Here is a 23,997-nt window from a genome sequence, read left to right on the forward strand (position 1 = left end):
AGTCTTCTTGGGAATGACAAGTTTGTCCACACCTGGATTTGGGGATCCTCTGCCATTCTTCTTTGCAGATCCTCTCCAGTTCTGTCAGGTTGGATGGTGAACGTTGGTGGACAGCCATTTTGAGGTCTCTCCAGAGATGCTCAATTGGGTTTAGGTCAGGGCTCTGGCTGGGCCAGTCAAGAACGGTCACAGAGTTGTTCTGAAGCCACTCCTTTGTTCTTTTAGCTGTGTGCTTAGGGTCATTGTCCTGTTGAAAGGTGAACCTTTCTAACCCTTTCTACTCTGAAGCTTACCTTCTCCTGCTCAAAGGAGAAGGTAGGCTTCAGAGTAGAAATGAGAAGGAAACCTTCTTCAGACCACCTGTCTGCTGAACAGAGAATAATAAACTGCTGAAACAGTTGGTCTGTCCTTCTGTAAGTGAAAGCTAAACAGGAAGTGGTTCACTGAGGATGTTGTCCATTCAATTTTCCTTCTGTTGGATTCACTCAGAAGATCCTCACAGTGAACATGAGACACCTGAGATGAAGACAGATGTCACAGTATCAGCATTAACAGCAGAGGTTCATTTTAAAGTATCCCTGGAAAAACTTCCCCTGAACCACTTCCTGTTTAGCTTTCACTTACAGAAGAACAGACCAACTGTTTCAGCAGTTTATTATTCTCTGTTCAGCAGACAGGTGCTCTGAAGGTTTCCTTCTCATTTCTACTTTGAAGCTTACCTTCTCCTGCTCAAACTGCTGACAAATGTTTCTGCTGCTCTAAAGTCTGGTCTCCAGAACTTCCTAAAAACTCTCAAAGTCTCTTCTGCTGCAGGTTGCTTTGTAGAACTGTTACAGAAAACCTCACTAAACCACATGGAGGGGCCTCAAGATAGTCGTCCAAATGAAACCATACAAAAACCAAACTAGCACAACCCAAACGCTAAAGTGTCCTGCAGCCTACCAGAGAAGCTCTTTAAACAGAGAATCAGGACAGGAACTCTCACCTTCTGGACAACTAACGTTAGTTCACAAATAAGAATACAGAAATGCAGAAGAAATGTTTGACTGCAGACATAAAGCAGGAAGACACTGAGCTGCTCAGGTGTTCCTGATAACACCAAGCAGCCACCTGGACAGCCAATAGGAACACAGCTTACTGGAAGTCCAGAGGGCTGGTTTAGTGAAGTAAATTTAGTTTAAAGTTGAAGCAGAAAGTTAACAAAGAAAGTTGAAAACCACCTTCTGATACCTGAAATCTCTGAGTGTTCACACAAAGAACGCCTGAACATGTCAAACTGGTTTCATAGTAGAACCTTCACTGTATAAACGTCATAGTATCTCGTTGCTCAAAAAACATTATGACTGGCTGTCTAGGGTCGCCGAGGAGCGACACAAAAACAGGACAAACGCTAGTTTCCAGGGAGTTAGGCGGCTATTTATTTGAAAGAGTAAGTTTACAACAACGCAACATGTGAGCAGAAAAATCACAAAGTCTGTCTTTAGTTCAGCTGAAAATATTAGTTTTTGTCTTTTTTATTGTCCAAACTTTTCAGGAAATAGATGAAGAATACCTAAAGTTCTCATTCTCGCCTTCTCCCCACCACCCTTGCTCTTCCTGTTTTCATTTTTCAAACACCTCTGACTGTGTGCACTAACGTGTTACTTCACGGGGCATCTGCAAAAAAAAAAAAAAACACACACACACACAGACAGAAAGAGCTACCAGTGGAGGCGGCCCAGGAACAGCGGTAGCAGCATAATGATCAACCCAGTGCCATGACTGAACACCGGCCCTCGCGGCCCAAACATCAGACCGGCGCACCGGGAATTGTCCCGGTTCTCCCGATTCACCACCCCGGGCCTGACCAAAAGTCACTGCAGGTCAGGTAGCACATTAATCCTTCAGCTGGCTGTGTGTCCCATTGTCCCGTTATATACTGAATAGTGTTCAATTTTTAGGGTTTCAGCAGAAATCAGTCAAATTTAATGCCCTTTCAATGCATAACTGTAAAAATTTTAATGCCATGACAGTAAACTCAAATTACACGGATTTGTTTTTTTGTAAAGGATAATTCTTATATGAAAACAGTCCCTACATTTCACTGTTTCTGAATCCAGAAACCACCCCTGACCACTCACAGGTTGTAGTCATTCTCTGAAATCCACATTTTTTTAGCCATTTTTGCAGGAATTTGCATTTCCCCCGTTTTCCAGCTCTCCTGTCTGGTCCAGCCTACTGGCCACTTTAAAAATATGCAGTTTTTGGCAATTGTACCGACCGGCTGGAACAACTATTGCAATGCTTCAGCATGTTTATGCAGATGCACATACTTGATGAATTGTAGTTTATAATTATTGTCAAATTATTGTCAAATATGTTTCTTGAAAACTGCAGAAAGAATTTTTTCATGCCACCGAGGATCAAATTGATTTTTAATGCCATTTAAGGCCTTAATTGTCGCAAAATCAACTTAATGACTAATAATGCTTTTTAAGCCCTGCAGAAACCCTGTTTTTCTATATCTTACATTGTTGATAAAATTAGTCATTGATAAATGACGAAACGCTTCCTATCCTGTTAGTCCGAGATTAAGCTGAAAACCTGCACAGCTACTGAGATTAGAAGCTGATTTTTACAACAACTTTTGTCAGTTTTCCTTTATCTTTTTAATGACTTATGTCCATACTGATCCCAAAAGGTTACATCTAATTTAGTGAAAATTAATAGAGGACAAGCTCTGACATATATTTCACTTTAATGGTTAAAAGGACTAAACATGACACTGACAAAAAGAAGGAAGAGAACAGAGGAAATATGATACTCGGAGGTGACTCCATTGGACAGGCTTTGGGTCATAAAGGTGCCAAAGATCAGTTACATTTACTGAGGCCAGTGAAACAAAGAAATACAAGTATATTCATATGACAAGAAGTATTTCATTATTACAAAAACTGTTATCGCCCGACATTTACGACACATTGGCCTCCTGGTTGATGAGGGGGTTGAGGTCCAGTTTCGTCTTCTCTAGAGCTGCAGCCTTGGCCCTCCGTGACGGACGAACAACAGGAACCGACTCTGGAACGTTTTCACCGTCGCTGTCGCTAAAACAAAGATATATATGAGAAACGACAATACTAAAGTGTAGAAACAGTGTCAGACTGTCAAATATACAGTAGATATTTAAAATCAATTCTATCCTTTCTGCTAAAATCACCTCTCCTCTGACGACTCTGCCCTCCTGCTCGGCTTTCTGCCCCCTTTGGCTGTGCAGGCTTTCCTCTGACCTGTGCACACAAACACTCAGGTTACCTCGCTGTGCTGAGTCGACTTCTTCACTCAGGTAGACGAGAGCCGCTCTAAAAATATAATGGCGCTGTGAGCAACTGCGGTTTTAGATGCGCATACAGAGCCGGCGTTACCTCTTTTGGCTCTCTTGGCAGATTTCGATGGATCGTCTGTTGCAGCCTCTGAGGAAACACAGCAGACAGATCATTCACATTTCTGCATCTCCTTCCTGTTAGCTGCATTCTCGTCTCGACGCACCAAATAGGAGGGAATGAGGCGTTTTTAATCCACTAAGCAACATTCTGGTAATAAGACATAATCCTTTCACAGGAGGAGCTGTCACTAATGTGCAGTGTAAATCTAGTTAGACACAGACGCTGAGAAGGTAGTGTTGGCTCAGCGGGGTGTCAGGTGGCTTTTGTTTGCTTGTGTACCGTCAGCATTGACGTCCAGCGGCTGCAGCGCACTGGCACTGAGAAGCTCAGCCTGCTCTGTGGAGTCCACCAGCTGAGAAACCATCTTTTCCAGAGCACGGCGACAAACACGATCAGTCACCACCTGAAGGACAGAAGAATCCAAAGAGGAGAAAATGAGCATTAGGCCTTTCAGAATGCAGACATACAGATACACAGCGGTGTTTTTAGCCAGCTTGTGACACAGTTTTATGGCAGTATCTGCTGTTCTGTCACCTCGTTCTAAGAGATGTCCGCCATTGAAGTTTAGACAGACATTCATAGGTCACACAGGATGAATCCTCATGATTTCTGACTTCCTTTGTGCCACCATGAGATTTACAGTCACACAAGAAATTATTAGACCACTCTTGTCATCAAAAACAGTGGTTATACAATTAAGTACGAACTCCTGTGTGTATCATGTGGCTAAAACAGACAGAAAAGAAAACATGGAGTGTATAAAAGCTGTTTTTGGCAGCACAATACCATAGCTACTGATGTAAGAACTTAAGCGATTTTGGTTATTACCAGGAAAAACAAGGAAAATATCTAGATATCAGCTCTTAAATTAAACTCTTTGAGCTATTTTTGTTGTTATGATTATATTTGTCCAAACAAATGTAGCTTTAGTTGGACCAGGAATTAAAATGAACAACACAACAAGGGTGGTCTAATAATTTTTTCCATGACTGTACATTTGATATTTGGAGTAGAAGGTTTGTGCTGACATTCACGTTCCCCTCAGGATGAGTTGTAGTTAAAAATCACATGACATGCTATTATCAGAGCTTAATTTAAATTTGTCCAATGCTCCAGTTCATGACTAATAACATTCCTTCAGCTCCAGCTTTGATTAGTGCAAAGTATCAGAAGCTGTCCTTTCTAGCATTATAAAATGATTGGGGGAACATCTCAGACATTATACTTGATAAATACTGTACATGTGTCACAGTTAGCATGCTGACAGCCTGACAGTCTTCATGGCTGCAGTTCTGCAAATGGCCTGTTGAGGTCATTGTGAGGATAAGATTTTGCACATAATTTACATGTTTAATTACAATCAGACTTAAATCTATGTGTAATTCAGGGTGTGGCCATTAGAGTGGTGGGTACCATCATAGGACTGTCCATGAAACAACTGCAGCTGATCCAGAACGCTGCTGCTGGAGTCCTCACCGAGACTAAAAAGTCGATCTCATCACTCCAGTTTTGAGGTCTCTGTGCCGGCTGCTGGTCTCTCAGAGGACAGACTTCAAAAAAGTTTTGCTAGCTTATAAAGCTCTGCATGGTTTAGAGTCCATTATATCAGTGACCTTCTTTCACCACATGAACCCTCCACTACAGCTCTGCTCTCTGTCCCCAGAGTCAGAACCAAAAATAGAAAAGCAGCTTTCAGGTTTTATGCTCCACATATCTGGAAGAAATTTCCAGAAAACTGCAGGTCAGCTGAATCTGTCAGCTCCTTTAAATCAAGGTTAAACACCTACTTATTTACTGTTGTCTTTGATTAGTGACCGTCTTAAAACCAGAACTGCACTGTAACTTTTAAAGGGATTTTATTTTATCTTCCTTTTTATGAGTTTTTGTTTTTCTTACACAATTTCATGTTGATTTTATCGCTTAAATTATGTTTTATTTCTATGATTTTAATGCATGCTTTTAAATCATCTTTGTAATTTATTTATTTTCCACTGTAAAGCACTTCAGTAGCCTTGTGCCTGAATTGTGTTATATAAACAAACCTTCCTTGTCATAGCCGTAAGATATTTCCACTGCCTGTCTCAACTCTCTCTCTGACAATTTTTGGCATTTCTTAGCCAGGAGTTGGTCAGTCAGGCACCACCATGATGGCGAGGGCTGCAGCGCCCAGACTGAGCTTAAAACCCTCCATCAGAGTTCATCCGTCTTCATTTACAGTCTACAGCACGTACCTGGACAAGCTGCTGCAGCAACGTCTGCAGATCCTTCCTGACGGTGTCGTCTCTGCTGAGCTCCAGGTTGCTTAGAGTTTTGGCGTAGAGACGCACCTCTGGAGCTGTGGGGTCCTTCAGCATCTCACCACACATACGAACTGCCAAGTAGTCGTGCACACACACCTCCTGAGGACAGAGAAGCAAATGAATGATTTTAGAATGCATTAATAGTGATATTTAATACTTGAACACGTTTACTCCAGCTGTGTGTTAATGCTCTGCCTGCAGTCATCAGGTGAACAATTTGCAGACTGTATTAACATGTATGTCTGGGAAGAAAGCAATATAATGAAAACCTCGGGCAGGCAATAAAAACAAGTTTACTAATAAACTGAATTTTTCTAGGGGGACTACCCAAATTACCTGACTGAGGGCTTTTTGGATTTACTCACGTCTCAGTGGGTGTTTCTTACCTCTGTGTTAGCTGAAGGTTTAATCAGTGCACTCGGGCGGGTCAGTTCAACAAGCAGTTCCACTACATTGTTAATATCCACCTCTGCTAGTGGAGAGGTGGCTGGGGCATTCAGCAGAGTGCGAACAGTCGGCAGGAAGCTCTCCTCTACAAGCTCCTGATGAGCCCTAACACACAGAAAGACAAACTGCATGTCAGACGGTATTATAGAAATCATCGCTTCATCTTGGCAAGTTCTCATACTACACACACAGTTGTGATGAATAAATGGAACCCTTTACAACCTACTGTTGTGCAAGTAAGCCAGGTCATTTTCTTACATTTCTACATACTGTAGTGCAATTTCTTGGAGTATTTTTAATTGCTTTACATCAACATAACCCTTATATCCCTAGTTTTAATAACATGTACTGACTTTTGTCTTAATAACTACAATAAATTGCTTAAAAGTGCAATAAACCTAAAACAAATGAAAACTGTTTTAGTTTTTTCCCACATATATTTCAAAATACAGAAATTGCATAGCTATAGCAAATTTGTAAAAAAAAAAAAAAAAAGTTGCACAATATCCTGTGGTTTGTTTATAAAGATTTTCGTTAGATGCTCTTTATTGTGTATTTTTACAAACTCATCAGTGCAACACAAAAGCGCTCTGCGACACGGTGAATGTGTGAAATGTTGGTCTAACTCCCCAGATTTTACATGCAAAATGAATGACTGATCTATTCTATCTGGTTTCAAATCTACCGCCAATCAAACATGAACCCGTGCCACGCTGGGCTCTATAGGGATAAGCACATCGCTCAGTGGGTGCATGTGTGACCTGCTCTCGCGGGCGTAGAGCTGGAAGAAGATGCCGAGGCAGTGGCGTAGGCGGGTGTCGTCCTCAGTCACAGGATTGTACCACAGCAGCACCAGACGGGACAGCATCTTGGCGCTGGACATGCGGCCCGTGTACATAAGTTTGGCCAAACCCTCCGCTGTCTCAGTACGCAGGTCAGACACCTGGGAGTGTTACGGACAGTTAAAATTTCTTGGAAAAATAAAAATAGATGCATGCTGCGGTTTATGTAGCAAATGTTTCAGCTTCACCTCACTATCGAGGAACTCTGAAAGCATCAGCAGTATACTCTGGGCGGTGTCTTCTGGTGCGTCTCCCTTGTCCTCGGTCGCTGCTGCTTCGTCCTCCTGCTTGTCTGGAGACTGGGAGGGTGGAGCCGCCTGGGTGGCAGCGGTTTCAGAGAGCAGCTGGAAGCCAAACAGCAGCAGCAGGTCGATGATGGCCCGCAGAGCACTGATACGGATTTTTACCTCATCCAGCTGGGCAATCTGAAAACACATAAAGCAGATTTAGCACCGACAGCCCCCAAGTCGTGTTTTGTTTTGGTCCGGCCACGAAAAACGGAAAAATTCCATATAGCCCTGGGTGGATTCAGTCATAAAAGTTTGTTCTTATTGGCTGTAGTACAGAGTTATGAAAAACAGCAGAAATATTAAAACCCCCAAAACAACATGTGTTATACACAGTATTATACTGTTACTTGATCAGTGACTGAGTGTCTGTCTGTTAGCAACATTACTCAAAAACGGACCTACGGATTTGGATGAAATTTTCTGTGAAGGTCAGAAATGACACAAGAACCAACTGAGTAGATTCTGGCAGTGATTCAGCTTATAGTCTGGAACCACAGATTTGTTAAACATTTCTGTATCATTGGCACAGCATCACTGTAACTATGACAACAAGTGAACACTACATCAGCCGCCTGCTGACGATCACATGATTGCAGTCCTTCTAAAAATCAACCACTGCTGAGTTATTTATTGGAAATCATACAAGGAACGACTGATTAAACCATGGGGGTGTTTCTGAGTCCCATCAATTCCCACTGCCCGCTACATATTTAGATCACACAATTCTATATCTGTATTTAACGTACACATGCATATCACACGCCTGTGCTCAGCACAAGGTCATTTTGTCTGTGGGTGCATCTAAATTAAATGGTTACATTCTATGTTGCTGTGATTCCTGATCCTCAGTAACTAATAACTAAACAAATGCTGCATTTCTGACACTGCCATGTGGGGGAATGAACAGCCTTGGTGGAGTACTGCGCTCTCTGAGTGTGTTTCTAGTACATTAAGTGACATAAGTAGGATAAATGTGAAAATATTTTCTTTAACATGAAGCATGTTCATAATTGCATGCAAATAAATTGTATTTAAATGAAACATCTGTGTGAAATTACCTGTAGCAGCAGGACCATGTGGGTTTTGGCCAGCTCCTTACTGTGCAGAGTGCATGTTCCCAGACACACCACGGCCATGTTGCGGACAGCAGGGTGAGCATTTGCTATGCTGGGCAGGATCTGGAGAAAAATAATGACTTCAACATTTTGCTTCCCTCTACACTCGTCAATATGCTCACAACAAATGAAAGTACTGTAATGAGTTTTAAAGCTGAGAAGAAATTAGCGATGCAAGTGAAACAACACAGACATACCAGAGAAAATAAATGCAATTCTCTTTGTTATAACTACCATCTGTCCTCAATCTTAAATGTTTATTTGTTCCTGCAGTTTAGTGCACAGTGGGAACATTTATCTCCATTTGCTTTTTGTTTTAGTCAAGATTTTCTAAAAAGTTTCCTGTTGAACATTTTAACAGTTTATTGTGCCATGCTTCAACTTTCAGATAAAGTTAAATGGTGTCAAAAAACATAAAAGAACAAGCATTTTATTTTGGTACGTATATGGTTGTATGCAAAGATTTGGGCACCCAAAGAAGACGACATATTTTGTTGATTAGTGAAATGAGAACGCATTCACTTGTGTGTTTAATGCACATGAACAAAGACAGAATGATGTGATGACTGCCCACCCTACGAAGTCAGGCAGATTAAATCTCCTTTTGAAAGATATCAAATCTTGAAAATGCTTCTGATTCTTCATTTAGGGATTGTACGCCATACTACCTAGTCGACAACTTGAAGATCTCAGATATTTCAGGCTGCCTTGCACTCACAATATAACATCTCCCCACAGATTATCGGGGAATTTGCTGATATTTAGTCGAGTCCATTTTTCAAATAGCAACTGTTCTTTTCTCCCAAACATATTCTTCGTGACTGTTTGATTTGTGTACCCACACAACACATTTCTAAAGTGATTCTGGCTTATCCAGATGTTGCTTTGTGTGCTTCAGATGTTGACTTTTGCGATGCGGTCTCTTTCTGATGACTCTTCCATGTTTGTGCATCAGTTCTGCAGCTACACACTGGTTGGTTTTGTCTTTTAGCACAACTGGCCTTCATGTTTTTTTTCTGAAAGTTGTCTTGGTATTATAGGTCTTGACTTGATTTCCACAGTTCTCCCTAATTGTCTTTTCATATTTTGAAATGTGAAAATTTCAATTTGGAGGTACTTTGATATTTTTTCACTGCTTTGCCAACATGAGTTTGCTTCTCTTTGAGACACTCAGTGAGCTCCTTGGAGCAACCCATGTTTGTTGTGAACCACAAACTTTATCTCTACAGCTGTGTCACCGTCAGAGAATGGTCTGGCTGCACCTCATTCTCATTCTGCTGTAGAGGAAATAGGCTCTGGCTTTTTTATATTTCTTTTAAAATTATTACAAAACCCAGGATGTAGTGACAGTAGCCTTGCAAAATAGTGGTGGGGAATCGTTTTAGCTAAACATTTGCATGAATGGACGCCTCATTGCACATTCTTTCGATAAAGTTTGCACCTACATACTAACCACAACCTGAACAGAAATGCTGTTTGATTTACTGCAGTGCACACATGAGTGAATGTTAGGGTAGAGGTTTTTACCAGTGAGGACATTAAGGCGCTTATGGTTGGACCAATTCGAGTCTTGATGTTCATCTGCTTCAGCAGTTCTGCACACATTGTTAGACACCTCAAGAGAGTCTCTGGATCATTCTAGGGAGAAAACACACACAAATTTAGACTACTGTGTTTCAGAAAGGTAAAGTCTTTTTACTGTGTTGAGGTAAATTATACAAACTGATATGTAAATACACAGCGCTAGTGGTCCCAGTATCGTGAGGTACCTTCTCAGTGCGGATCTCCTTGTCAGCCGGCTGGCTGCTTTCTGCGATTTCCTGGAGGATCTGGTTCCTGTGGTTCTCCAGGTCTGTGATGGAGTCCTTCAGTTCTGCTGCTCGGTTGAACTCCTGAGCGGCGATACAGTCCTCCAAAGTCTGTTTAGCCTCTAAGATACGCACCTTCACTTCTGCAAGCTAGATGGGAGAGGGAAAGGGGGAAAAGGTGAGAACATGACCATAAGAGGGGAGAATCTTTCCTTAGTTGAAGTACACCCCAGAGGATCGCTGACTTCTGAGACAGGCTACAGCACCTCCACTAATAGGAAAACAACAGCTGAGGCTCTGGGCCGGGTTACAGCCCTCTACAGTCCACCTTGGATTTACTCGCTGAATAATCAAGCAATGGGAGACACCAGGTGCACAGGATAGATGGAAGCTGAGCACCTGGGCTACGATTTAGATTCTGAGCAGCTATTTGACCTACAACGTAGTTTTCAGTGCTTATTGAAAGCAAGGTCTCAGAGAATCACAGCTCACATCAAAACTATATGACACTCCCTCACAGCAGCATACATGTGTATCAAAGTAATCACAGAGGTTAAATAAGGAAAAATTGACAAAGGAAAAACTAATGGACCAGGATACAGTAGGCAAAGATGAGTTTAGCTGACATGATATGCGTCTTCCACTTCACTAGTTGAAATGTACTCTGCCTCACAATACAAACCATCTGCCAGCTGGAGGTGGAGCAGGATGAACAAACAGTCATATAGAAACAGGCAGACAAGGAGGGAACGTAGAGCGCAAAATAAATAAAAAACAACAAAATTAAATAAGAAATATTCATCAGAAATGTAAATTTAGGACAGTCAAATGTTGATATGTTTCATTAAATATTATCTATTATATTTAGACCGTTTCTGTTCAGCATTATGATCACAGGTTGGGACAATCTAAACGTTCAGTCCGTCATTTAGCACTTAGCTGAAATTTTCGACACAACATGAAGTAGTTACGTGGTGATATGTATTGTTTTCATCCATCCAAAAACACTAAGGGAATTGGAAGAGATTACAAAAGCTAAATGCTTCTGGGTGCTTCTGTTTGGCAGAGTGTCGCCCACCTGGACCTGCTGCCGGCGGCTCTCCTTCTCATCCACGGGCCGACTGGCCTCTGTGATGGGCTCCCTCACATCTGATATGATTTCTGCCACCTGTGGAGCACAAAGTCAGCTCATTTCAACGTCAATGTCAGTTGTAATGGAAAATTTGTTCCATTTTAAAATCTAAGAAAGACCTTTAGTTACTGTCCACTTGGAAATATTGATAAATAATTTTCCTTTAACTGATCTGTCAACTGAATTTATGAGGGGTAGAGAGATGTGCATTTCTCTGTAAGTGTGTAGAAAAGAAGCCATGATAAAACAAACACTGACTTTACAGTAAAAAAAGTTTATAGTTGGGTAACTTACGGTTTGTGTGCGTCTGTGGTCATCAGGCATGAGAGTGAGGAGTTTCTCAGTGAGCAGGAAGACCAGGGAGGCGGGGGTCTGTGGAAGAGCCAACATCTCCTGCAGAACAGCCAGCACACGCTTCCTACAAACAAACACAACTTTTAAGTCTCAGTAAAAACACCACAAAGGGGGTGGTTAAAATATTTGGCAAATTAGACAAAATTAAAGGCAAAAAGAATAAAAACAGGGATCAACAATAAACTGACTTAAAAAAAAACTAGCAAATAGAATTAACTCCCATCATAAATAATAATAAATTGTCTCAAGTATTTATTCACAGGATAGCTCCAACAATAAATAACATCTATCCAGTCAGTCCAGAAACCCTTTAATTTAATCAACTTAGTTTAGTATTAAGTTTATTTATTAGCGGACCAACAAAAAAATAACCAGTTATTTTTCAAGCAAAAAAGCCAAATGGTCATTTCATCCAATCTTAAGGTTTGTTGCTTTTCTTCGTTATGTATGAAAATGCATTTAATATTTTGACATCTAGACTGCTGTTTAAAAAAACAAGACATCTGAACTAGACTTCAGACTGGGTCGTAGGAAGGTATATAGAGCATTTTTTCCTGTTTTCTGGGGGTAGATCAATTGATTGATAAAATAACTGGCAGAGTAGTGGCAGCCACACACTGGTCATCCCCACAAAATGGTGTTTAGAGTAAATCTTTTCTCCACGTAGTATTCATCAAGAAATTCAGGGAGTTTCCAGCTGATCTGGGCTGAAATGTTTACACAGAGCGGATTAGAGAAAAGTGGTAAAACAGTAAAACATTTACAGGAAGAAAAGTCACAACATGTTTCTAAGTATTAGTAATACCAACATGTTGTTTGTAAAGGTGATTTTGTCACTAAATCTCTCCATTCCACTCTAATTTCTTCAACACTTTCTTTCTTGTCCTACCTGCCACCCTCCTCGTTGGTGTCCAGACAACCAATAAGATGGATGAGCTGCTGTGAGATGAACTCTTTGGTCATGACCAGCTCCAGCTGGTTAAAGTCGGCCCTCTGCTCCTCTGACAGCACAGGAACTGCCTTCAGATATCTACAAGAGACCGAATTGAGAGTCAAGCCACAGCCTCTCAGAAACCAGTCAGATAAGATAATTCAGCTCTAAATGACAGCAAAGAATGTACAACACACTCATACTGAATGCAACACTGTAGGCAACATGACAGCGAACCATTACTACCTACAAGCAAATTCTACACATAGCTATGACAGCTATCAAGTAGCCTCAAAGAGATTTATACATACCACCAACCTGTTACCGCTCTTAAATAAACTTACTGTATAAGCAGATAAATATTAAGTGTGCAACTCGCTTCAAACAAACTCATTTACAGAGCATTTCAAAATACAGCACCACACACATCTGGCAGGTGATAAAACAGCAGAGCGCTCTATCAGTGCATAAGATTATAGCTGAGTTGTGAGGTTTAAAAGTATGAAGGATTGTGCAAAGAAATCTGTGATTTATGATACAAGTTAGTGTATATTTATAACCAATTAATTCAGTGTACTCTGGCAAACACTGAGCTTTGTAAAGGAAACATCTACTCTAACAAGGTCTCTAGATGATTGGATGGTTCTCCACCCATCAAAAGCAAAACCAGATCTTTAGGAATAAAAAAGTAATGCTGTGCAGATACAACAAATTAGAAGGTGTTATTGTATAAGAGCAATCTGGTATTTCGACTATGATGCTAAATGGTCTTTTGGGCCCTGAGGCATGTTAACTTAATCACAGCTGTTCTCCAGTATCTGGCTTTGATCTTGTAAACAAAAACACACCAGTTTACAAGTATCCTGAGCACTAGCAAAAGTCGTTTAACGTGTTTGACAGTGATCTTTTTTTATTATATAAATGTCCCACCAATATAAATAACCAGGCTGAGTTTAACATGAGCAGTTAGTTAGCCACACTGGTGAAGTATTTATATAAGCCTTGAGTTAGCCACACAGTTACATACTGAACAGGTTCTTCTGAGAACACGCGACCTGCCTTCAGACACCTGGAGTTACAACATGGTCATTATGGCAGCTGGATTTTTCAATTATGAAATTCTGATCATCACAAAGACACTAAAATTACATTAAATACTTTAAATTATTCAGTAATGTCAGCCACGCCGATGAGTTGTGTGACCCAGGATTTAGTCTGCAATAATAGTAAAATACACAGTCGGCATCAAGAAACCTATAAATGTAATCCAGAGAATCTCTTGCTCTTTTCTTACCCACAGAGGTATTCGGCATAAGTAGCAGGATCTGGTAACACTTGCTCCAGCATTTCATCCCCATCATCTCCTTTACCCCTGATGAACTCACACAGAGCTCTCCAGTAAAGCACACTTTCACAGGTCAGAGAGTCCACTGGGATCAGCTTCCTGTTAAAAAACACACACTTCATGAATCTCTAACCTCAGACTTGGTCACTTGCAAGACAATGCAGCGTGAGCGTACCTGTTGTCAAGCTCTACTCTGTTCTGCAGCAGCTCTTCGGTAGGTGTGCTTTTGAAGATGGCTTTTAGTGTCTCCAGAGCTGTATCGGCGCAGTTCTCTACATCCAGCCTATGGAGCAGCTGGATGACGTTACCGTCCAGGTGACGCAGCCAGGCAGGCAGCAGACGACTGCAAACTATGTCCCTCACTGCTTCTGCAAATCACACAGACAGCCAGAAATGCTGAGTAAAGACGATTAATGGAAATATATTTTTACCATCTGCTAAGTGTTTCTATCTCACCCTCTGAATCAAAAATTCCACCATGAATAACTAAAAGGCTCCAACTTCTGCAGTGTGAGAATTTACCGCTTTTTCTCATTTTACAGCTTTGTAAAATTTTAAAATGCTGGTTATAAATTGTTCATTGGATGAAACCAAATATTGAAAAATCTGTTTGTTGTGATGGACATTCTTAAACCATTTTTGACATCTCATGGACTAAACAACTAGACCAGCCCTCAGTAGATGGCAGAACCACGCCCAGACCTCGAACTCCACAAGTGAGCAGGGGACCTTAGACCGATGTTCAGTGACAAGTTTGATTATCCTGACTTCAGCACTTGCAGAGATATCTGAACGGACACACACATACTTACCCAGCCAGCCAGATACCGAAGCGAATGCAGTAACCCCGCTGACGTGTACGTCAGGCGTGGTTAATTAAGACAACTGGTTGATTAAATGACTATGATAAGTACACACACTTAGGTGAAAAATTTGTCAGAGGGAAAATAACGCTTCATACATGAGACACAGAATTTACTTTTACCTGAGTTGTCGTGCAGACCCTGCTGCAGTAGACCAACTCTCTGTGCGATGGTAAAAGCTTTAATGTGAACCTTTTCAGCGAGAACCTTTACAAAAACAAAGACAAAAGTGTTAGAACATCTGGTATGTGTGCTTTTCAAAAAATAGATGCATAAATAAAAAATTGATCATGAGACTGCATACCTGGTAGGCTAGCTTGCGGACATTCTCTTTAATGTCCCGGGTGCGTTTGAGTACTTTGGGGAGGGTCAGAGGGGACATTGCAATGCAGGACAGAACGGCACGGCGCACCTCAGCATTTGTATCATTTTCTAGAATCAACATATAGGCTGGAATAGGAGAAAGACACATTATTTCACGTATCAAAGCTACTAAGACCAATGACAAAAGACAAGGTTGGTAATACAAAGTGAGCAGTGGCTTTTGCAGAAGTGTCTTACCACAAAAGATGGAGCATATTTGTCTCTAAATACAGAATTTTAAATAATGAGATAACAGATTGGGCTGTCAACAACTTATGCAATTCTAATATTTCCTAATATTGAAAGTAAGGAAGTCAAAAAACAAACCATTAATGGTGGGGCAGTCAGCATCTCTTGGCTGCTGAAGCCGAGTCATGGCCAAAGCAGCCTGAATCCTCACGTTTGGGAACTTGTCAGTGACACGGACCAGCATGGCTTGGTGGATGTTATCAAAGAGATCATCATCAATCTGGGCATTCTCTGCCATGCTGCCCAGCAACTTGTTGATCAGCTGACACACTCGGAAACGTACGGCATGGCTATTGGCTTTATGAGACTGAGAGAAAGTAGTGGTAGAAAATGCCAAATGAGTGTGACAAGAAAAGGAAAAGAGAGGAGAGAACAAAAAACACCGGCAAATCAGGTATAATGGTAGATCAAAGGAAAGAGGATAAGTGAGACAGAGAAAAGGGGTCAACATCACAAGAAAATATAGAAGTAAAAAACAGATTTGAATATAAAAGAAAAAGAGAGGACACAGATGGGACATGAAAAAAGCTGATTGAAATGCAGCAGAGACATCAATCCCATCAGGGATTCTGTGTCCTACAAATGCTTACAACAAAATCTGAGAGATCTTGTTATTAATGTAGAAAAACAGAACAGATCATCTCTAAAAATATTTACTGCAATTTTTTCAGCCTGTCTGTTTTTAACCATATCACACATGCAGAACAAATGGGGTTAAAATGTAACTTCATATGGATACTCTCATAAAATGATATTTATACCTCCAATAGGAAGTTGAAGATGAAACTCAGAAATGGATGATCATCCTCAACTTCTTCTTCCTCCTCCTCCTCCTCATTCTGCTGCTCCTCCTCCTCTTCTGTTTTAGGTGGAGACTGGAAACTTGTGGCGAACCTCGCAACAAACTCGATGACATTTTCAACTGCCGGTTCACGTTTGTAGACGATCATAGCATACTTGAGGTAGTGGACAAACTCCTCATGGAACAGTGTCTTGTCTTCAAGCTGTGGGAAGAGATGATTGGTGACACACAACAGGGAATGTAAACCAGGACAAGCCAGAATTTAGATTTATATAAGATAGGTAAGATTCATTGTAATCAACATCAACAATAATTATTCACAACAGCATCGATAACCATCCAGATGCTTCAAACATCTGGGACAGGTATGCTTTCTGTACCATGGGTCAAAAAGAAACACTGAGAAGCAGCTTGCAGTTTCTACACAGCACAGTGTATTTGTTTAAAAAAAAAACTCCAAAAAGAATGGCCGTCTGTCCCAACTTGCAATACTGTTACATTTACAGTTGAATCATGGCTTAAATTTTTCTGCTTACACTTTACTTAGTTATATGTGTAATTATTCATTCCTATCCCTTGTTCAACTATAATTTCACTGCATTTGTACTGATTTTGTTTCATTCCTTTTTAACTATGTGAGACTTTGCTGCCGTTTCCTGTTTGATCTTTGTAAAATGATTATCTTTTGGGGTTTTTTTTAAGGTTACTTATTCGACAAAATCAGACAATTGAAGATCTTGGTTGTTGGGACAGACATTCTTAAAACAGTTTCGACATCTCATAGTTCAAATTCTAAAAAAAACACCAGGCAGATACATTAACAATTAAAATATTCAGTTATTCAGATTTTTTAAAAGCCTCTTCATCAGTCTTTTAATGTTGCCTTATGCATCTAAGATATATTGCCTTAAAGTATGGCTCTTCTGCTGGTTTTGAGGTAATGTTTCTGAAAGAACTAAAAATAAAAAACCCTGCATTTCCTATTGATGCCTAATTGTGTCTACTATTTTTATAATAATAAAGACTTGACCCCGTATTCTTTAATCAGAGGAGCGTGAGGCCAAGATACAACACAACCAAACCTAAAAAAAAAAGGCTGATTAATAGTATAAAGAAGTGTGGTGTGCATCTATTGACAAACAGCAGCGACTGTACTGTAGAGCAGCAGCGTCCCACTCAGCTCCCAGTTCGTACCTTGTTGTAGCGGCTCTTCAGACTCGCCACCAGCTTTGCCTTGTTGTTGTGGCCCTTCTGAGCGCGCTGAAACGCCTCCTTGATATCTATTTCATTGTCCGCAGTCATTTTTGCTTCAGAAAAAACACAAATTGAAACACAGAATAAGTCAAACGGCGGCAGCAGCTTTGCTCAGAGTAGCTTCACTGTCAGTAATAGCTTCACTAGCTAACAATAACAGCCTGTTGGTCTCCAGTGTCTCATTAGCGAAACGAATCCCACTGAAACCAAACTACGAAAACAACGAAACCCAGCCATTAAACTCCATGGAGACACTTTGAAGAGCAATTTATCAGTCTATTAAAGACAGACGTCGTATTATACAGAAAATAATAAAGTTATTGTGAGTTTTAGAGTGTACCTTTCCGTCAGGTTTCTGCCCGCAAACTGCCGCCCGTTTTTAAATTCAACTATCGTGAATCCTCGCGAGAACTGAGATGCGTAATCTTGACTTACGTAATGACGTTGGTTACAGCCTGGAAGGCAGCACTAACCGATTTAACATAGTATTACACTAAAACTGTCATATGGGGGTATTATTGAAGCAAAACTACCCCCATACTATCAACTTATGATTTATTCGACAGAAATACATTTAATAAACATGTATTTTTTATTAGGTTGATCTCTTCCGTATTTTAAGAAAATAATCACTGGTAACACATCTGTTATGTGAAGATTTGTTGTTGTTTTTTTGGTTATTTGTAAACCAGAGTTAAGTTTTTGATTCTTGATCCCCAAGGTAAAAACAAAACAAAAAAACGTTATATGCTTTTTCAAAATATTCTGATATTTTACAGATTATAAAATTATGTTATTAGCTGGAATAATAAATTATAGATTGATAATCACATAAAGGTTATGGCCTTTCAAAATACATCCTATTTTTTTGAAGAGTCAGAGTGATTCTTTCTGTCTTTAAAATAATATGAGTAAGTATAATAATAATAATAACAATAATAACAATCTGCTTGTGTTAGCCAAATGTCATTTTGGACCAAAATTCTGGGGAAGAAATGTGCCAGAAGGCACTCAGACATCAGTGCCTAAATGAGACAACATATGTAAATTTAGTTTACAACAGTCAAGTTAGACATTCTGGGTTTTGTTGAATATTTAGTGATTTCTCATTTAAAGACAAAAAGAATAAAGTGATCATATGGTTTAATTTCAGGCTGTGGCTAGTTCTACACCTCGTGAGTACTGGTACAGCTGTGTTTCAAATGGTTTTTAATTGATCACCAATCTTCCTGTTTTCCATCATAAAGAAGAATCACATTCCGATTTTTCAAATTCCTCTGACAATTCTTTTCCATGTGCAGCCATGATGCAGATTAGCAGATAGACACAACCAATAGTTCTAAAACTGAGAAAGTTCTGGAGCTAACGGATCATTTTTTATAGCCATGTATATGCAATTAGAGGTTGAGTAAAAATTACAGAGGTACTCAATTTAGTTTTACAGAGTGCAAGTTTTCTGACTTTTGCATCAGTGATTACAGGTGTATTTAATTGCACTGAGTTTCTATGAGGGGGCCTGTGTTTTTAATATTTCTGAAGTATTTGTTTGTGATTGTTCAAAACTAAGAATAATCTACTGCTCAACTTCGAAATAATGAAATTATTGAGAGGTGGTAAAATTTTGAATTATTTGGCATTTAAGTCACATTGCACAGGGGTGCACTCACAGTCTGTTGTACACTGTGTGTCACATAAGTCGTTTGTAGGCTACTCATGTGCAGCCACAGTGTTGGTGTAGTGATGTTCAGGGTCGCAGCTGCCCGGACAGCTGTGGAGGGGACAACTCACCCGTGGGAAAGGCTGGAATAAGCTTCTCCACATGCAGACAGCGCTCTTCATTTTATGGCATCTATCTCTTGAAATCAATTTAATAGATGATACTGGGTCAGGCTGTTTGCTTTAGATCTCCATGCGTGTGAGCGAGGGATTATCATGGAGGTGTATTATCATATTAAATATTTATGCTGCAGTGGGACAAGAAATCTCTCTATTAGACTTTATCACTACTATGTTGTGAGCCAAAACACATGATAAAACAGCCTATACTGCTTTTCCAAGTCATCTTAAGCTACCCATATGCTCTGTCAGGGAGATTTACAACCTGCATTCATTAATCAAACTCCCATAGAAGGTAAAGGAGTCAGATTATTTACACCTTTAGTGTCTATGTGCAACACTAGATATCTCTCGATGATTGAGCCTGATTTGTCAAACTGGTTAAACAGACATTTACCCAGGGATCATGTGTCCAAAGCTTCCCCAAAGGAACTCTACTTTGAGATCGTCTGATTGTAAATATGTTCATGCATGTACACCACCAAATAACATGCACCAGTCCTGAATTACGATGTGTGGCAATGTCTCAGTATGCTTTGAAAAAACTGGGCTGACATTAGACCACATCCAAAGATTAAAAAATAGTCGTCATCAAAGGAGGAAAAAGCCTAAACGCCTCCATCTTGCAGGATCCTTCTGCCTCCCTAATTGCCTTCCAATTACACACTTTCAACAAACTCTGCCGCAAGACATTTATGGTGTTGCACTTAGTAGAGTTGAATGAAGAATAAATGAGGTTTTAAAGGAGAATCTTTCAAACAATGTCAGATACACTCCTCAGATGGTGCAAAAGTAGTAAATAATCAGGTTGTTTTCAATGAAATCGCCACAAACTAATTAACACAGGAAGTCTGGACCACAGTTACACCTGCTTTATCTTCAGAGTATCTCTGGGGGCTGGAGTCTTTTCCATCCATCACGGGGCTAACACAAAGAGACAGAAACGCATGCCTGCACTCACATACAGTTTAGAATCACTAATTAACTCTCCATCTTTGGAATGTGGAGAAAACTGGGAGACCAGCAGCTTCAAACCCAGAACCTTCTTGCTGCCATGTCTGCTGTGTCCACTGTTCTTGATAGAAACTTGGATAGCGAAAGGGAACACAAACAGCCTAAACAAGTGAATGGTAAATGGGATCAGTAAGGCCCCATCAGGGATTAGGTCACCTGGGTTAAATCACAAGTTTACACCTCACACAAAGTCCGACTTCAGGTCCCGTGTGCAGCTGTGTCTGCATGTTTCTGAACCGAAAACATTCACATCCTCTATGATTTACCAGCTCTGAGGAAACAAAGAACCATGCATTACACTTTTCTGCAGTTCTCATCTGAAAACAACACTATGAAGGTCCTTCCTCTCAGACAGAGACTGTCTGTCTGGAAAAGTGGGCCACTATCTCTATATTTGAACAATATCATATGTCTCTCCTCACTTCGTGACGATCAGTTTTTCACGCCGCCTTTGAGCGTAGGCATGTGGATCAGGCATAAACACTTCAGATTACCATAGTGGTCTGACAGCACATCTTATAAACACATTCTGACAGACTATAAACCAGCCTTTATCCCTTGTCACGTCATCAGAGTTATCGCAGCGTTAGCCTATAGACAACAAATGTTCACAGCCTCCATTACCAACTATAGACTTGGACTTAAAATACATCGACATTAATTATGAGTCAGGGAGGGATGCTGCTGAGCTGCACTATAGGAAATGTGTGCAGAATTTCCAGAGGTGTACCCACACAAAGTCAGAATTTCTTACCTAACATGTCTATTTGTGGTATTCTTCTTTAAAGGTGGGACACTTTAGGCAAATATATGTTACTTTCATGCCCTGATCAGCTTTAAAACTCATAATTGGTGACAGTTGCTGACGTCTCTGAGCCACTTTAAACATGGCCCATTTTATACACTCATTAGACTCTCACACAAATGCTACAGTGGGGATGGCTGAAAAGCATAGCAAAGCTCTGAACAAGCAATTCATCGACCAGAACAAGTCAGGAAACTAACCTGGTGCCATTGCAAAGCAGGTACAGACACCAAAATCACCTATGCAAACAACTACTTGTCAATATAAGTGGATGGTACAGTTGTGTCATTGCCATGATCAGGAAGAAAACACAAACTATCAGTTACTGCTGAGATATAATTGGTCTGGATGGTCAACAGTCATCCAAGAATCACCAAAAAGCAAGTGTACCGAGAATTTAAAGCTGCTCAGTGGTCCAAACAAGTGTTTTACATCACCGTGGCTGAGAAGCTGCCATGCAAGAAGGAAGCTCTTCCTCTAGAAGCGGCACCTTAAGGCTCGACTGAAGCTTGCTGCTGATTACATGGACAAAGAAAAGATCTTCTAAAGGAAACAAAAAATGTAGTTTTTTGGGGGCCAAAATTACCATAAATATATGTTTAGAGAAGAGACAGAGGGATCCTTAACCCCAAGAGCACCAAACCTATCATCAAGCATGGTGGTGGCAGTATTATGCTTTAGGGCTGTTTTGGTGCCAGTGGAAGTTTTAGGGAGTTTTACCTCCACATTCTTCAGTAAAAACTAAAATCAGCAGCCAGAAGGTTGGGTCTTAGTTGTAGTTGGGTGTTCCAAAAAGACAATCACCCAAAAACAAATCAAAAATGGTACATAAACGGCTATAAATCAGGCCAGAATTTAACATTAACACTGGCCTCTCCAAAGTTCTGACCTGAACCCAGTCAAGAACTTGTGGACTGTGATGAAAAAACAAGTCTGTGTCAGAAAGTCAACAAATTTAGTTAAACTGCACCAACTCTGTGAAGATGAGCAGTCAAAGATACAACCAGAAGCTTGAAGACAGCCACCAAAAGTGGCTAATTGAGGTAAAAATGGCCAGAGGACATTTAACCGAATGCTAGATTTGCTGTGTGTACATTTTTGACCCAGCATGTTTAGTAATTTTCCCAGAAGACTCGCAATAAATGTAGAAATAAACCAAAATGTATGATTTTTAAAAAAAAAAAATGTGTGTGAGACAGGTTTCTTCAGCTCCACTCCATCCTATGGGGCTGATAGAAGCACCAGCCTACTGGATGTACTTCTCCAGTAGCTGTAATTACAGTGAAAACAAACGGGCCAACCATGTGCTCTCATGTGTTGCTATGTCGCCGTGAGCCTCTGAAAGTGCTCTACTCGCTGTTCTGTGTTTACGACGTCTGACTGATGGAGTAAAATCACACGGGCAGACCCCAGAGACCCCCTCTCCTCCCCTCCTCCCCTCCGTGCGCTGATCGCCACTGATACAGCAGCGCCGGTAGGGGCGGGGCGGCACTGCAGCAGTGCGCCTCTCCGTCGAGCTGTCTCCGGTAATGTTCCAGAGGATACGCACGCCCCTCTCCGCCCCTGCCGAGAGACAGGTGGTCGGACTGTTAGCCTCCATCCTCAAGCGCTGCCCGTCAGAATAAACAGGGGGGGGGAAATAAATTTAAAAAATTGTTGACAGCACGAGAGGGGTCGGTCGGCGCGAGCGCGTCCCCGATGGACTTCCAGCGTGTGACCTCCGCGAGCACCGGGCGGACCGCCGGGGAGGGGGGCAGCAGCCGGACCGCACGAGGAGGAGAGCCCCGCCGATCCAACAGCGACTGTTTTGCAGCGAATTCCTCGAGATGCCGTTCACGGGAGGAGGTGCACCGACGGAGGAATGAGATGCGCGAGTAGAAAGTTGTCACGATTTCGGTGGGAATTTTCATCTGAGCGGCGGCAGGATCATTTGTGACTATCCTCCGGTCTGGGAAGTTCCCTTGGGGGGGTTTCATTATGGCTTCAGGCGCCGGTAAGGCTGCACAGCCCCCCGGGCCGGGCTCCGCCGTTAACGGGACTGCGGCAGACTTCCCCAACATCGAGCAGGAGCTGTACGACTACCAGATGCACAGCAAGATGTGCAAGAAGATCGCTCAGCTCACCAAGGTAAGATCCGCCGGTGACACCGGGGAGAGAGGCGCGCCGCCCGGTGTCCGTTTGGCGACTGAGCGGACCATCCGATGGCTGCCCGACGATCTGCCATCTCCGTGATTTCACAGGAACAGATGTTACAGCAGAAATGTGAACGCTTATGCAAATGTGAAATCAATGTATAGGAGATTAATCCCACATTGAGAGGAGCAGCACAGGCAGAAGGTCGTGCTCTAATAAGATGAGTTACAAATCACATTATCTGCTGGGCTGATTCTGAGAATTAAGACAAAAACAACTTGGATGAGGTTGTTCGTGACTGACAGTAATCTGGCATCAGAGCACTGAGAGCTTTAGGTGTAGCTTCATCAGTCTGAGCAGCAATTAAGATGCATTTAATAATCAGTTCATTTTTGGATTATCTACACAGTGCATCCATTTACACTCATTTAAATGGTTGAATGTGGAAAATCAAAATAATTTCTCATCACACTGGGCCCGAGAACAAAACGTTTCTTCTTTGTCTGACCAGTGGAGAAAAAAAATGCATCCAGAGGTACCAATTAACGTGACAAGAAGCAGATACAAGCTGGAACCAGCAAACTGCTGATATGTCTCATCATAATACACATTTAATATGAAGTAGGTAACAGTTTTTGCCCTGATTTAGATGTTTTTTTCCTGATTACTGCCGATACATCCTCCTCCATGTG

At 41.2% G+C, this 23,997-nt stretch overlaps 2 protein-coding genes across 6 annotated transcripts in view; one reads left to right on the top strand and one right to left on the bottom strand.

Annotated features, from left to right (window-relative positions):
- Positions 1-2,720: 2,720 nt before the first annotated feature.
- On the bottom strand, positions 2,721-23,423 carry ncapg (non-SMC condensin I complex, subunit G). Of its 2 annotated transcripts, none has more exons than XM_051945381.1 (22): positions 23,296-23,423; positions 17,458-17,570; positions 16,223-16,465; positions 15,540-15,768; positions 15,154-15,299; positions 14,972-15,056; positions 14,162-14,354; positions 13,936-14,085; positions 12,600-12,740; positions 11,651-11,774; positions 11,303-11,392; positions 10,186-10,374; positions 9,944-10,054; positions 8,360-8,479; positions 7,200-7,436; positions 6,931-7,112; positions 6,109-6,274; positions 5,654-5,821; positions 3,702-3,825; positions 3,402-3,449; positions 3,197-3,266; positions 2,721-3,083 (listed from the first exon to the last, which is right to left on the bottom strand). In XM_051945381.1, the coding sequence occupies exons 2-22, from the start codon at positions 17,563-17,565 to the stop codon at positions 2,951-2,953; spliced, it is 3,057 nt and encodes a 1,018-aa protein (XP_051801341.1). In that variant the 5' UTR covers positions 17,566-17,570; positions 23,296-23,423; the 3' UTR covers positions 2,721-2,950. The 2 variants fall into 2 exon arrangements, with proteins under 2 accessions (XP_051801341.1, XP_022062581.2); XM_022206889.2 differs by lacking the exon at positions 23,296-23,423 and adding an exon at positions 17,858-18,038.
- The window catches only part of fam184b (family with sequence similarity 184 member B), a 31,423-nt gene continuing 30,063 nt past the window's right edge, over positions 22,638-23,997 (top strand). For 2 of the 4 annotated variants that reach the window (XM_051945377.1, XM_051945379.1), the window contains exon 1: positions 22,638-23,299. In XM_051945377.1, the coding sequence (XP_051801337.1) occupies positions 23,150-23,299 (150 nt within the window). In that variant the 5' untranslated portion in view covers positions 22,638-23,149. The remainder of the gene's footprint in view (positions 23,300-23,997) is intronic. The other 2 variants (XM_051945378.1, XM_022206888.2) reach the window with 2 other exon arrangements.

The sequence above is a fragment of the Acanthochromis polyacanthus genome, chromosome 3 (genome assembly GCF_021347895.1).
Source record: "Acanthochromis polyacanthus isolate Apoly-LR-REF ecotype Palm Island chromosome 3, KAUST_Apoly_ChrSc, whole genome shotgun sequence".
Classification (NCBI taxonomy): Eukaryota; Metazoa; Chordata; class Actinopteri; family Pomacentridae; genus Acanthochromis; species Acanthochromis polyacanthus.

Bases quoted from the DNA above. Each gene is read 5' to 3' on its own strand.
- ncapg (XM_051945381.1), bottom strand. From the start codon at position 17,565: ATGACTGCGGACAATGAAATAGATATCAAGGAGGCGTTTCAGCGCGCT. The intron at 14,355-14,971 runs GTAAAAGTAAAT...TGTGATTTGCAG, and splicing joins GGGTCTGCACGACAACTCAG to AAGCAGTGAGGGACATAGTT. The intron at 3,826-5,653 runs GTACGTGCTGTA...TCTGTCCTTCAG, and splicing joins TGCTGCAGCAGCTTGTCCAG to GTGGTGACTGATCGTGTTTG.